This window comes from Mycena indigotica, assembly GCF_014461135.1.
Source record: "Mycena indigotica strain 171206Taipei chromosome Unknown Mind.scaff0004, whole genome shotgun sequence".
Classification (NCBI taxonomy): domain Eukaryota; kingdom Fungi; phylum Basidiomycota; class Agaricomycetes; order Agaricales; family Mycenaceae; genus Mycena; species Mycena indigotica.
Window position 1 is genome coordinate 5916636 of NW_023503003.1, and position 14033 is coordinate 5930668.

Below are 14033 nucleotides of genomic sequence, written 5' to 3' on the forward strand. Positions count from 1 at the left end.
GTCTTTAAGCACCAGTGTAGCGGGAGACGACTTCGACGAGTCGGTATGTTGGTTTTCAGTTGAATGTGGCGAGGGAGGGTGGCAAATCGGAGGAGAGAAGACGGGTGGAGGGCGAGGAGAGGAGCTGCAAACACAGTTAGTAGAACCAAGGCAAATGGCGAGCATAATGCGGCACCTTCTTGGTTTCCTTCATCACCTGTTCCGCGCACTCGAATTCAGCGGACGATACGCTCATATTCTAGCCCTGCGCCCGGTTACCGGTGGTGAAAAAAACGATGTGATTCGTCTTGTCAATGATGGGCGGTCAAGGCATTGACAAGACGAATCGTTGTATTATCGGAGAATGAGTGAGGGTGTGCCATATTAGAGACTATTATCTAAAAAGCCCAGTGAGAACAGGCCAGAAAACAAGTGCAAAAGGCGCACCCCGACCGACACCAGCTCCGCTTTTGCTCCAAAGCCTTCGCTTCACCCGCTCTGTTGAGTTGTCATTCCATCGTCGACTAGCTCCAGCATTCGTTTGCCGCGGTACAATGGTGAATATGGAGGCTGTAGCTGCCGGGGTGGTTGCTTGGAAGTGGTGTGAATGATAGAAAGAGGCAAGAGTAGCAACGCGTGACAATCCTCAGGCTCTGACGTTGACGCAAACTGCGACAGCGACAATACTGACCACAGATTCACCATCTCTCCAAGGACTAGAGTACTGTATACTTGCACTTGCAAGCTACATAAAGCCTCATCTGTCCCAGATCTGCAAATCGAATGCTCGACACATGCTATCAGGACACTGCCGAAGCGACTGCGTTTTTGCGTCGACTGTGCGGACTGAGACCCGACTTTCTTGATTGTCCTACCAAATCTAAGCTCCGAGAAGAGGCAGCACAACTCAAATCACATATTGACGAGCTGAAGACAAAGCTGCAAACCCTTGAAGACCGTCTCGCCGAGGTCCAGCACGACTTATCCAGCCTCGTTTACCCAGTCAACACTCTCCCTGCCGAGGCTCTATGCCACATCTTTGCGGCAGCTACCTTGTCTGGGGGGCCTCCTCATGTCGAAACTACCCGCATGCTCTTAGGGATTACCGCCGTGTGTCGGTATTGGCGGAGCGTCGCGATTGCAGACCCGCACTTGTGGGCGGAAACATGCTACTTGGTCCGTGCTAGTGACACCAAGCACGACTTACTATTTGAGCACTTCCTGCCACGGACACACGGCCTACCTATCAATGCCACCCTGATCATGGACCGCGACTTGGCTCCCAGTTTCATATTTGATTCTGCTGAGCGGTGGGCGGAAGCCTCGCTAAGGAGCGCGTGTTGGCCAGGTGCTCTAATAGAGGGAAGAATCGATTGCCCGCACCTGACAAAACTTACGTTCGACGTACGGTTCACAGAGTTGGGGATTGAGTCCAACGACTTGTTGATGAACCTTCCCCGTCTGCGCGAGCTGTCTATCGGTACTTTCACCGGCTTACTCTCCCGCCTGTCGTTTCCTACTCATCGATTGAAGAAATTGACCCTTCTTCGACGCATACATTATCCGGAGGTTCTCCTCCTACTCGCACAACTGGTGGGCTTGGAAGCGCTCTCGATACGCGTACCATTCGACAAGGACTTTATGGACGACGAGAGCTCGACGCCGCCCATACGATTGCCCCGCTTGTCGACATTGGTGCTGGGCCTGGGCGAGGACGTCATCTTGCAATTTCTTGACTTGCCTGCACTGACAACACTCCATTTCTCACCCACAAATGAGGATGATGCACAGTTCCTGGGCCCCTGCGTTTTTCGATCGTCTGCGCCCGTAACATCTCTGACCTTTGCGCCATTGAGCTACGGCGCTTACCGCACCACTTTGTCTCCTACTACGCTCAACTCAGTCAAACACTTGACTCTAACCCTCTTCTTCATGCACCCGCATGAAGAAGAGCAATGTTCGGCGGACCTCGCGCGCCTCGATTACCTCCCCAACCTCGAGTCGATCTCCTTCATTGAAAGGAGACTCACCAGAATTCGGCCGTTCCTGGAGGGAATTGCTAGGAGAGCTGCGAATGCGCTGCTCAGCGGTGTCGCACACAAGATGAAGCTTACTCGTCTTGTTCTCAACTCCCTGCGCGTGCGGGGCCCCGGGATGATTCCGGCCAAGGACATGCGCGACTTTGCCTACCTGCAAAGAAGCTTGCAGTCGATGCTCGCGAAGCAGGACGAGCTATAATAAATCCAAATTGTCTTAGTACTGTTCGATTCAATAGAGTTGTTGCTTTCAATAAAAAGTCTGTCGAATCTCGATATGTAGATCCAAAAAGTCCGTGAACTTCTACCTCAGTTTGTTATCAGCGGGGGCTTAAGAAGAGGGTGGCAGAGCTCAAAGTCATACACGTTAGCGTTGAACGGTGTCCTTCGGCGCGACGACAGACGAGCAATGTGTGTGACATCACACGATCCTCGTTCTTCTGCACTGTCATGTCGTTGGCCAGGCTTGCTCGTACCGACACCGCTTCTGCTCGACACACGGCCGCGAATGGCGATGGAGCATAAGAACAGTATGCTGATGCGGGAGAGGATGTTTCGTGGAGAGAAGGGGTGGATTCGAAGGAGGGCGGTCAAATGGGTCTTTACAGGCACTGGTGCGTTGTCCTCATTTGCTTCAGCGTTCGCTATCCTTATCATTCGCTCAGTGCTAGTCGTACTCTCATCACTCGCTGAATCGGGCAGGGCAGCCCGAGAACTGCGTCTCTTCAAGATCTCCCCAGCGCGTTGCCCTCGCCGGCAAACCGCAATAACTACCTTCTGCCTCACCATACATATCATCCACGCGCCAATCGATCCTATCGCGAGCCTCTCGTCTCAGCACAGTATGCCACATGTCTTCATCCCCAACATCTTTGTCGACAACACCTTCCCATTTGTCGCAACCCGACCGTGGCTTTCACGTAGTGCTCTTTCCTGGACCGCTCTAGTTTCCGCCACGACGTGCTCGATACTGACTCGGAGGAGCTGCTCGCGGTAGCAGATGAAGGCACCGACAAGGGTATTGGGCAAGGCTGTGCTGGTGACTTTCGCGAAGCGACAGGCTGTTGGGAAGAATTCCCAGTCGAAATCTTCGGAGTATGTACTATGGTACGTATTGTCTTGAGCCTATCTTCTGCTACTTGACAACGAATGCACAGGCCTATCGTTACAAGCATCTTTGTTAACTCTGATAAATCATGCCTCGCTTTCCCTCACTCACGAGCGGTCATCTGAATTGGAGAAAGCTGCTTGTTGGTTCTAACCAACCGTCCCCGATTTACTTCAAAATCGGACACGAACGAGCTTGAGGAGGTCTTTTCGCGCCACTTTTGTTTCGTGCTGTCACCCCCTCGGCATGCGACTTTGTGTCTCCGCGTACTAGTCCGGGCTCGACAAACCGCTTGAGGACGATATCTTCGTCATCCCCCATTTCTTTTCCCGCCACCCTTTGGCCGTTCAGGCCCTGGTCGAGCATGTTTTCTCGATTTGCGGGAGAATCGACCACAGGCTCTCGAAGTTCCATTATCAGCCCTTGGTATGGGGCGTCGTCCTGTGCGAAAATGAGTGGCTTTCTGGCTGTCGGCGTTCTTAAAATGCTTTCGCCACTTTGCATCTCAGAAATCAGTCTGCCGAACGTCTGCGGCTCGCTCATGGCGCTTGAACGGTTTTCGGTTGTCCTTGCAGCTGCCGTTGCATTGGCTTTTGGATTCAGTTCTTCACGCGGAGTATCTGCCCGTCTTTTTATTTGACTTAAACTCAATTGCCCGCAGTGCCTGTCCAGATTGGCCCCGGAGTCGTCCTGGCTCTTAGGATCTTGTTCCCGCTTTGCCAAAATTGTCTGTGCTAAAATGCAAATACGACGGAGCAGACGAAAGTCTGGGGAAGCTGCGCGGGCGCGGTGACACGATTACAAAGGTTTTCCTCTTGCTTGTCAAAATCATTTCGCTGACCTGGCTCTAGATCAAACTTGAACTGCTCGATATGTGTGGCGAAGCGGCATTGATTGCACGGACATAGATTTGTCCAAATCTGGTACCCAAAGTGAGATTTCGGCATGGGTGAATGCAATTCATAGTCTATTCCGCGTTTCTTATACAGCTCTTAGGATGGTTTGTGGCAACGTGGATATGCATAGCATTGGCGGCAAGATAGACTACACTAGTCTTCCACCACAGACAGGATGCCGTCGGCGATGAGCTTGGCTTTCATGTCGGCCACTTCCTCGCTCCAACTAGTGGTTGAATGCCCCAGCTCAATGACTGCCTCTTTCAAGCCCGAATTGAATTGGACACGAGAGTAGATGGCGCGGACAAGCAGCGCCCCGTTGTCCTGCGTTGCGGCCAGCATAGTCGCGATACCCAGTGTGGTCATGCACGGGAGCGCGTTTATGTGGCCGCTCTTCCAAACCAGATGCTCGATGAGCAAGGCAGGTAGGGCGCCTGATAGGCTATACATGTTTTGTTTGCTGATTGTTCGCAGATAGAGCGTCTCGATGCGACTGTCGCTTCTCAGCAGCGCAGCGGACAGCAACACAGCCTCCTCATCGTCCAGCCAGCCCACGTCCAAATCCAGTGCGCGCAGGGTAGCCAGGCCGGCAGAGTTTGTTGTGAATTGAAGCAGCGGGCCCAGCACAAGCTCGTGCACGACGAGGGTTTCGAGGCTGGGGGCGAGCAGGAACGGGAGGACGGTGTGGGTAGAACGGCCGAGCAGGAGTTTTGTCAGGGCGGGGAGGCGGATTGGCTTGGAAACAAGGGTTTGTAAAGAATTACGGTTTCCAGGCAGCCACTCGAGAAGCAGGTCCGCCAGGTTCCGACATCTGCCGAGCATGTCGAGGATGAGCATGGTGACCCGGAGGTGGTCGTATTGGAAGTGTCGGTAGACGAGACGGAGGCGGGAAAGCTGGGCCCATGGGAATTGGGGTGCATAACTTGAAATCACCGACGGTTCTGGGGGCCGTTTCTGCGACAGTTGTAGGTTCAGGTTCCTCAGTTGTGGGGCATTGCGGAAGGTTTCGAGAATCACAAGGCTTGGATGGCCATCGTAATCCGTCTCGATATGGAGTGTTGCCAGCTGCGTAAACCGTGGTGGCGGATCGGAAAATGACCTTGCGGGCACTGATGATATTGACAGCGACTGCACGCGAGAAGTAAAGCCCTCCGCACTGAGAAGCAATTCAATGGTATTCTACAGTGGAAAATGTGAGCATCGGTCCGAATCTGAATCATGGTTGTTACCGTACTTTGAAGCAAAGCCTATCTGGCTCAGTGTTGAATTTTTGCACTGACTCGGAGACGGGCCGATCCGGCCCGGGCTTCACCACCACGTCCAGCGGAAGGACCCCCGACCGAGCAAGCAATTCTTCGGGGCTGGGTGCAGATGAAGAATGTCTTTGGTAGACGCAGAGGACAAGCTGGCGCCAAAGCTGCGGCGCATTCAAAACCGTCTTTCGCCACAGCGAGCAGACATGCATCAGCACAAGCGGCACTGTCGTCGCGTCGTTCGTGAAATGTTCAGCGGGGGCTTCATCGCGACGGCTGGCGGGGATGCAGTGCTCGAATATGTCGACCAGGAGTTCGGCCGGAACGGCGTGTATTGGCGCGAGGAAGGCGCTGAGGACGGAGTTGTCGCGCTGCCTTTTCACCAGCAGGGCGTCCGCCTCCCGGAGGCGTGCGCGGGCGGCGACAATGTCATTTTCCAGGGCAACCTCCTCGTTGTGGCCGTGTATAAGCAAAGCTTCTATTTGTTGTTTTTGCGCAGGGGTGAGTGGAGTGTACATCGAAGGCAGATCCAAAGGCAGCACTGGAAGGAGAATGGTAAGTGGTTCCGCTGGTATTGGAAGTCGAATGGCCAACCGATGTGGTTATCTGACTCGTCTTGCATGACAGTGAGAACGAAAGGAGAGGGTGCCAGTGGGCACGTGGACGGCAAAGAGTCATTCTTCTTCTCCGTCATTCTTCCGGTGCCCGCACCCTCCACTTTTGCCGTTGCACATTACTCTCCAAATGGTTCGAGTTCACCCTACCCCCTCCATCGACATCGAATCGCAAACCATCTCGACTGTCCAGTGTCGACAGCAGCCCTTTTCGAGCAGCGTCGCACGACAGACCTCCTTCTCGGCCCTTTCGACACCTTCGTCTTGATCCTCTGTCACAACGAAGACCACAACATAGGAATAAGAAAGGTCCACTCTAGAGTCTGCTGTGCGCGCGGCTGAAGCACTAGTAGGAGAAGGAGACTGTGGTCGAATTGGAGTTTCGAGGCGGCGAGGATTTGGCATCGGCCTGTGCTCGCACACTGTTGGTTATCGCCAAGTTAGTACACAGGCGAGTATTCCATCGTGATCACTATTGCGAGCTTGGTGAGGACTAGCGAACGGTTATTGCTCCAATCGGAGGCGGCTCAGGGCTGGCAGTCGATAGAGGGAAGACCTCGCTCGGGAGTCGGGAGAGGCTAGAGCCCACCAAATGGGTCCGAAGACGACATTATATGCAAACGTACACGGGTACTAAACAGCACTATAGAAGTGTTCAGAGAGGGAGAGTCGTAAACGAAGGAACGATCTACGCGACGGCGGTCAGGCAGAGTATGCATGCGGCAGTGAGGGCCGGGGAGGCCCAGCCCGACCAGAATTGCATTACCTGGAAAGCGGTCAGCATTACTACTATATGAGAGGATAGCAAGGTAAAAACTCACAGGATGGCAATGAGGGGACGCGAGAACGGGGGACTGCAGATAATGAAGTTAGAGTCGAGTAAAAAGACGACGACCTACTATTTTGCATGAAGAATCCGATGCAAAAGCGAACGACAGCTCGAAGCTTAGCCCGCTTATCGACGCGAAGAACGCGTAGTGCCAGTGGTCGTGCCCACAACTAGCGGAGCCCAGAGAGCCATGACTGTAAGTATGCGACGAGTCTCCAGCGACTCCGACTCCAGAGTCCGTGCTTGTTTGGAGGGAAGGGAGTAGACGGCTATGTGCTGTGGTGTACTTGTCGGATTCGCGGGGAAGGACAACGGGGATCGTCGTTTGGAGGGGGTCGTCGTTGGGAAGGGCGCACAGTTGCTTGGCGAGAAATAGTCCCTGTTAGAAATGAAGCTGTGTTGTCGGGTCATCATCGCCAGCAGTGTGTGTCCGTGTCTTCGGCAGCGAGTACCGGTATTCCATGGTTTCGAGTGCCATATTGCCCCCGTTTCCGGACACCCTGCATGTACTAGTACCTGAAATTCAAAACGCTTGGAGACAGAGCTCGGAGTCGACGCACCTGGAGCCAGCTCTGCCATTCTCTGGGTTAACCTTCCTCTTCGTTGTCTGCGCCATCATCGTCATCGAGGATGTTTCTGAGGCAGCAAGTTCGGGCAAAGAAACTTGAAGAGGCGGATACCTAAGCGCTGACGCTTATAGGCAGTTGTTCTATCTGATGATGGGCTGTCGATTGCGAGTATGAGCGTCGACGCTTGTGTGCAGGCTCGAGTCTATCCTGCTCGTGGTGGAGGAGGAAAGAGTGCCGGCGAGTTGTCACATGTCAAGTCGGGCCGATTGCCCTTGCTTCTTCCCCACCACGACGAATATGGCCGCTAGCACTGGTTTTCACCCCAGTTCTCGCTCAGCTATCGTCATAGACGGGCACTGGTCACCGCCTTGAGACCCGAGGGCAGAAGACTGTGGCGCGCTGGTGAATCCTTCTGGAATATTCGTCGCTTTTACTGACTGTCCTGCCCAGAGCTTTTCTCCCCGCAGATGACCCCGCGCTCTCTGTTCCTACCCGCCACGTCACCCTTGTCCTCCCCCGCATCCTGCCCAAACGCCACGTATTGCTTGCATGCTGGACAATTCCCAATGAATCGCGATGTATGGCGTTAGAAGGCACGGCCGCTCGCCGGCGACCGGTGCGTGGAGCGACTGTACCGTCTCGTCCTCCATATCTGAAGGCACTCTTCTGCTTCTAGATTCCGCCGGAGCGCCTCGTTTCAAAGTCGGTCCCATTCTGGTTAAAAGAAGGAGATGTTTGGTGCGCCAAACAAGTCCATCGTCTCGTTCTCCACGGCTAACCGGCCCCTGCTTTGTCCAGTCGTCTAGCAGCGCGTTTACCGCTTCTCCCATCCCCTCTCTGCTATTTCTCCCAGTTTGGTCGTCAGCGAGGGGGGTTCGACGTCATTTGCATCCTACTTGCCGCCCACCGCGCGCGCTGCTTTCCTCGCACAACGACGACACCGACCCGCCTGCCTACTATACGTTTTGCCGCCACATACATGCCCACAGTCCCGTTTTCACCAGCTCGTGGGACCATATCGGCTCCATTTATACTTTATGGGCCCTTTCATCGCCCGTTTTCTGGCGCAAAGGCCTGGGGCCGAGTTGGGGAAGACGAAACGGGCGGGACATGTACTTGGGGAAGACACGTGCGTAACAATGGTCCTGTGGCCACGAAAACCCGCTTGAACTTAACATGGGCGACTGCGCGAAAAACAGGCTCTCGAGACGCCACCTCCATCTTTCTCCTCGTGCTACGACCCCAACTCTCCCCTTCGCCACACTAAAATCGTCACTCCTCCCCCTTTTCTGTCTTTGTACCCCCATGCATCCACTCGCTTGCTATCAGCGACGATCCCTTCCCATAATGGCAAGATCACGTGCCGCACCTTTGGCGAAAAGCTTTCGATGTATCTTGACGACTGCGCCGCAGATTGCTCTATCGCGTGCATGCGGTGCTGCCCCACATCGATTTCCTTCGACTCATTCACTGGGGCGTGGCTATGCGTGGCGCAAGGCGGTTGTTGGGCACGGTTTCGTTGCGTATCATGCTGATTCGTGGGTGCGGGCGCGGATATGGCTTTGGGGGGAGAAGGTGCCCAATGGGTATGTGCGGAGGATGTATAGCCTGTCGAGCGGCTCATTTGGGAAATCTGGTGCTAGATTCATAAACGGGCAGCTCGGAAATGCCTTCCTTGACACCGGTTTGGGACATTGAAGGATACAACTTGAAGAGTCAGGGCAAGTCCGGGTACTGGTCGCCATTCGGCGGGCGGCAACGGGTGCTTTACTAACACCCACATGGAAAAGCGCGTTGAACGCGCTCCTCAGGCTCTTTGTCCTCCAACGACAGCGACTATCTAATATTATAGTCTCCTATTTGCTTCAAAATCGGAAATGGGCGAGCTCGAGGTCTTTTCGCGTCACCTTTGTCGCGATCGTCTTACCAGTCACCGCCTCAGCATGCGATCTTGTATCTCCGTGTACAAGTCTGGGCTCGACAAACGTACCATCTTACGAAGGATGCTGTCCTCGTCATCCCTAATTCCTTTTCCGCCACCCTCTGGTCGTTGAGGCCCTTGTCTTCCTGATTTTCGGTATAATCGACCACAAGATCTCAATGCGTGTCCTTTTCACTTCTGGATATATTGGGGACTACGTGCTGGCTTTTGCTGGGTTGGCGGTCAGCGGTCGCAGTCGGCTATCCCCCTCGCGGTCTATTGGTTTCATACCATCGCTCTCGCGGCCCAGTCCCGTACTATATAGTTGGCCCGGAAGCGCCAGTGAAAACGTCTCCTGAAGACCCGGCGTCCTGTTCCGCGCCGATGGCCGCCTTCGTTGGAGTCTACGCTGGTCAATTTGAGCTTGATCGGATGTGATACTGGTTGCCTTTTTTTATCATACACGGACATACTCTGTTGTTCTTCTGCCGACTCGTTGGGCACGCTTTCTTTTTTCTTTTGTGCTTAGATGTTCGTAGCATGATATAAAAGTTTTCCGTGTCCAGTCCGTGAATAGGACAATAGCGAAAGCATGAGTACGAAGGATGTGTGAAGGCTTGAAGGGGTGATATGACGGTTCAGAGGCCTCAAAGGTTTGATTCAAGTTCCTTGGAGGGTACAGCACTGAAAGTCAAAAAACAAAAAGCACACCAAAAACGAAAGCAACGATTGCGAGCGCGCCAGCTGGCAATGGAGCTGGCTTTTCTCGGGCCGATGTACAAACATCCCGCAGACTACACGCCAAGACAATGGTGCCGCTCCCGTGTCCCATCCCCATCCAAACTTCAAGTCGTTGCTTATTTATCTCACTGGTAAGAATGACCAACATCCTACGCCTCATCAACGTCGATTGTGAATCGCAACCCATCTTGATAGCCCTGTTTGAGCGTCTCTGCAAGCCGGTGTCTCCCTTCATTCGCCTGCCAGCGTTTGCGGTACTGTGCTTGATCCTTCGTTTTAGCCAGATTTGGAACCACAGCGCGGAAGACAAAAGTCCCACCAGCAGCCCGCTGTGCGCGCGCGCGGAGTCTGAGAGCTTCGAGGAGGAGATCGTGGTCGAATTGAAGGAACGATGTAATTTCAAGGCGATGCAGATTCGGCACCAGAATGGGGTCAAGCAGTCCGTGCAGCACATCGTCGGTTATCACAAAGTGGTCAGAATTGCACCGGTAGATGTCTTCAACAACAAGATCCTCAAGGAGAGGCGTTTCGCGGAGCGCTTGGAGAAGCGCAGGAGGAGATATGAAGGTATCGCCGATATGCAGAGTGGTTATGTTTGGCGAGCGATTGGTGAACGTGGCGAAGGCGGCTGCGTCCCAGCGGTTGACAGCGGACCGTGTTGACATGAGTTTGAATTCGGTGAGGTTAGGGAGATCGAGCAGACGGATGATACGGCCAGCAAACGGGACCTCGCCGTCGTATAGAGAGAAGGTGGCCAGGGAAAATGACCTGATTGGCGATGTGAGGGGCGGCTGAGTCGGCCAATCAGCGAGATCTTGCTGGTCCTCACGGTAACTTGAAGGACGCTCGATGCCCCAGACTGTTACGCTGCACGAAGCTGAGCAGTGCTCGATAAACGCGAGCCGGTTGTAGACAGCTTCGTGGATGTGTCCGAATGGCCACGGCGTGGCGTTTAGCCGCACTTCGGTGAGTTGATGCCACGCAACCCGAGGAGGGAAGTCTTCGAATGTTAAGCTTCTCAGCGCCGGGGCTGACTCGAAGAGGTTACAGTCTGCGAAGAACTGCCTGTCGGCTGCATCGTGGCCGCGGGATAGCTTAAGTCGCTCCAGAAGAGGTAGCTTCCCGTGAATCGGCGCTAGGTCTACCAGTTGACCGGGCTCCACACGCAGTGTAAGCGAGTGCCAACGCTCTGAAGCGGCACATAAAACAGCGAACGTTTGGCGTCGGATGGGCTGGCCCGTTCGGGCGTCGTAAGTGTGGGCTACATCGACAGTGAGACGGAGCGGAGAAGTCCCGGCGCGCAGCAGCGAGCGCTGGATCAGCTCAACTGCAGAAGTTTCGTGTCGTGGGTCTAGCCACCAGATATCCATGTCTGCCCAAATCATCTGTGTCCCCAAAATGACGTCGTGCCATTTGGAGCAGACGGTGGAAAGGGCAAGCCAATGATGTCTAGCCAGGATGCGCAGCGGCTCCTTGTCTCTTCCCGGTCTGGAATTGACGGAGCGCTGGAGGATGTCGAGGAGGAGCTCTGTTGGTAACCGGAGAATCGGGGGCAAGGATGGGGTTCGGCTGTGTTTTACATGTGGGTGGACATGGTCACGGTCGAGTAGATGGGATAAGGAGAGCATGTCGAGTCGGGTCACAACGAGAGGCAGCGACATGAGGAGGTCAAAAGTGACGATTGAAGAAAGGTGAATGATAGCACAGAGGTTGGCGGTAGAAACAGGGTATAGTAAGCTGCGTAATGTAGGTGTCAGCACATTGAAGCTCAGAAATGAGAAGCGCACTACTACTACGAGTCTCCTACCGCCGTGTATTATTCAACTTGTTCTTCGAGTTGTCAGTTTATTGCAGTCCGCGTGAAGGGGTGTCAAGATGAAGGGCGTTCAGCAAGACAACGAGGGCCCGTGTGGGTGGGCCAACCGTCTTCTGAGACTCTTCTCTCCTTCTTGCGCAGAGGTTTTAGCACTGGCTGTGGTGGTTTGAGCCAAGCGAGGTGTCAAGTGATGGTGACGTGACCGCGAATCTTTTCTTGTCTTTTCTCCCAACCACACTTGCTGTTTCAGAGGCACAGACCGCTTTGCGCTCAACCGCGCCGTTCTCACTATCTCGAATAACCCCCGCCGCACATCTACCGCATCCGTTCACGCTCACGACCGCCACACCAAACTTGTTGGCAGCAGGCGAATTCTTTACCAAATACACCTGCTTTTCTCAGCGCGAGGCGGAACTCCTCGTTAATGCAGTATATCCTCTGCGCGTACTTGGACTGCAAGCCCCGCAATGCACGATGGGAGAGATTGATGGGGTATAGGTCGAGGGAGTAAGCATGGTCGGACAAGAATGCTGGGTGCGTCTTTTCGTGCTTCGTTTCCGCCTCTGCTAAGCTTTTGACAGCAACCTTGGCCAGCTGAGACGTTATACCTCGAAAGAATCTTGAAATGACTTCAAATGTAGGCGCAAATTTGAGTTGGCCTGGCTAGGTGAGTGCTTGTGCCCCTGGCGCGATTATACTCAAAGGTTGTGTAGTTTATGGAGCTGCTACAACGTGCCGTTACAACAGGGAGTTGGCTAGGACGAAAGAGGGAGGTTGTGCTGGATGAAGGTCCGTTTGCCGACCCTCTTTTCTTTTCCCCAAACTCATCGTTTCAGGTCGTTGTTTCCCTCCTTATCTGCGGTGGAAGGCACTGGAAGCTCCCCGAAGCTCGCGCGGGCATCTGCAGAAACTCGCGCTCGCTGTCGCCTCCATACCTGGAAAAACAGAGCTCATTCGCAGTCACTGCCAACCGGCCGTGGATACACGCGAGAAATGAGAGTGTAACGATGAGCCGGAAGTGGTTGCTGTAAGGTGCTAAGTTTCAGGTAAGTCTCTCCTTTCGCGTTCCACGCTTTTGACTAAATTTAATTGTCGCAGACCATCTGGCGGATATTTGATCTTGTCGAAAAGGAGAGGCTTCGAACGCTTCCAAACGAGGAAAATGGGATGGAGATATGACAGGTCCGGAGGCCAAGTACCTCTTTCAAGGTGTGTCTACCCGCTCTCTTGCGAATTCATGGCCTCTGACTGCTATTGAAGTTTCGTGCAAGATATGCAGCTATGCCTATCCAGAAACTGAGCTACAAACCCGCAATATGGCTCTTTCTTCCTGTCCTTCCCGTTCTTCGCTCCCCCCGCTGTCGGCTTCGCCTCAAATTCGACTTGACATTTAGTAACTGGGTCAAGATTTCAGGTGGTGCAAACGACAGAAGAATATTAGCGACACACTTCCGGACCTATTACCACTACCCTCGCTATACCGCGACCCAGAAATACAAGTACTGTAACGTCCTCTCCGACTCATCTTGTTCTTTATTACCTCCCTATCGAAGCCTTCTTCTCTTGCGTTAACTCTACGGTATCATTCAAACTATATGGACTCAGCTACTCTATCCTATCCATTTCCTCGTTGACTATAAAGATGTATCGCATACATGACCAAAAACAACGGTTGCTTCGTCGAGGGTTCCTGAAACCGCGTCAAATGCAAGGAGAAAGCTCAAGAGGCAGACATACTGACTGCCTTTTCGCCGCCGGTATTGTCTTCTGGCCTCCGAGGCGTTTCGGCGCGGAAAGGGAAAGTCTGGATGAGACGGGTGATACGCTGAAGGAATGGGTATATGTAGCCCCGTCCTGCAAGTCGGGGTCCGTTCTCGTGCTAGTCCTCGAGATGGGCGATGACGGCTGTTGGGATAGGCCGACCTGCCCCGTCGTCCATGAAACTGCCTCCAAACCAGGCTCGGAGACGGTACACGGTCAATGCTCTCGACGCAAACCCCACAGTGAAGATGTGCTCGTTGGACATGACGACGCAGTGCCTTGATGGTAAGAACAATACTCTGGATGTGGATATGGCTGCCGAGGGAAGGAATGTGCAGGGCATGGTGCTGGGGACTGCTAATGCATGAATGATTAAGTTTTGGAGAGCGAAAGTGCGATCTTTTTTGACTCACCAGCAAACGGCAAAAACACAAGGTGGACAATATCTCTGTGTTCCTGCCTGCGAGCGACACTAAGCTCTCTCTTGCTATACCCGCCCATCCCTCTACT

At 53.7% G+C, this 14033-nt stretch overlaps 1 protein-coding gene across 1 annotated transcript; it reads right to left on the minus strand.

Annotated features, from left to right (window-relative positions):
• Positions 1-10095: 10095 nt before the first annotated feature.
• On the minus strand, positions 10096-11607 carry MIND_00560800 (F-box domain-containing protein; the record flags this gene model as incomplete). The annotated part of the gene is made up of 1 exon (XM_037362382.1): positions 10096-11607. The coding sequence occupies one exon, from the start codon at positions 11605-11607 to the stop codon at positions 10096-10098; it is 1512 nt and encodes a 503-aa protein (XP_037222674.1).
• Between the last annotated feature and the right edge of the window lie 2426 nt (positions 11608-14033).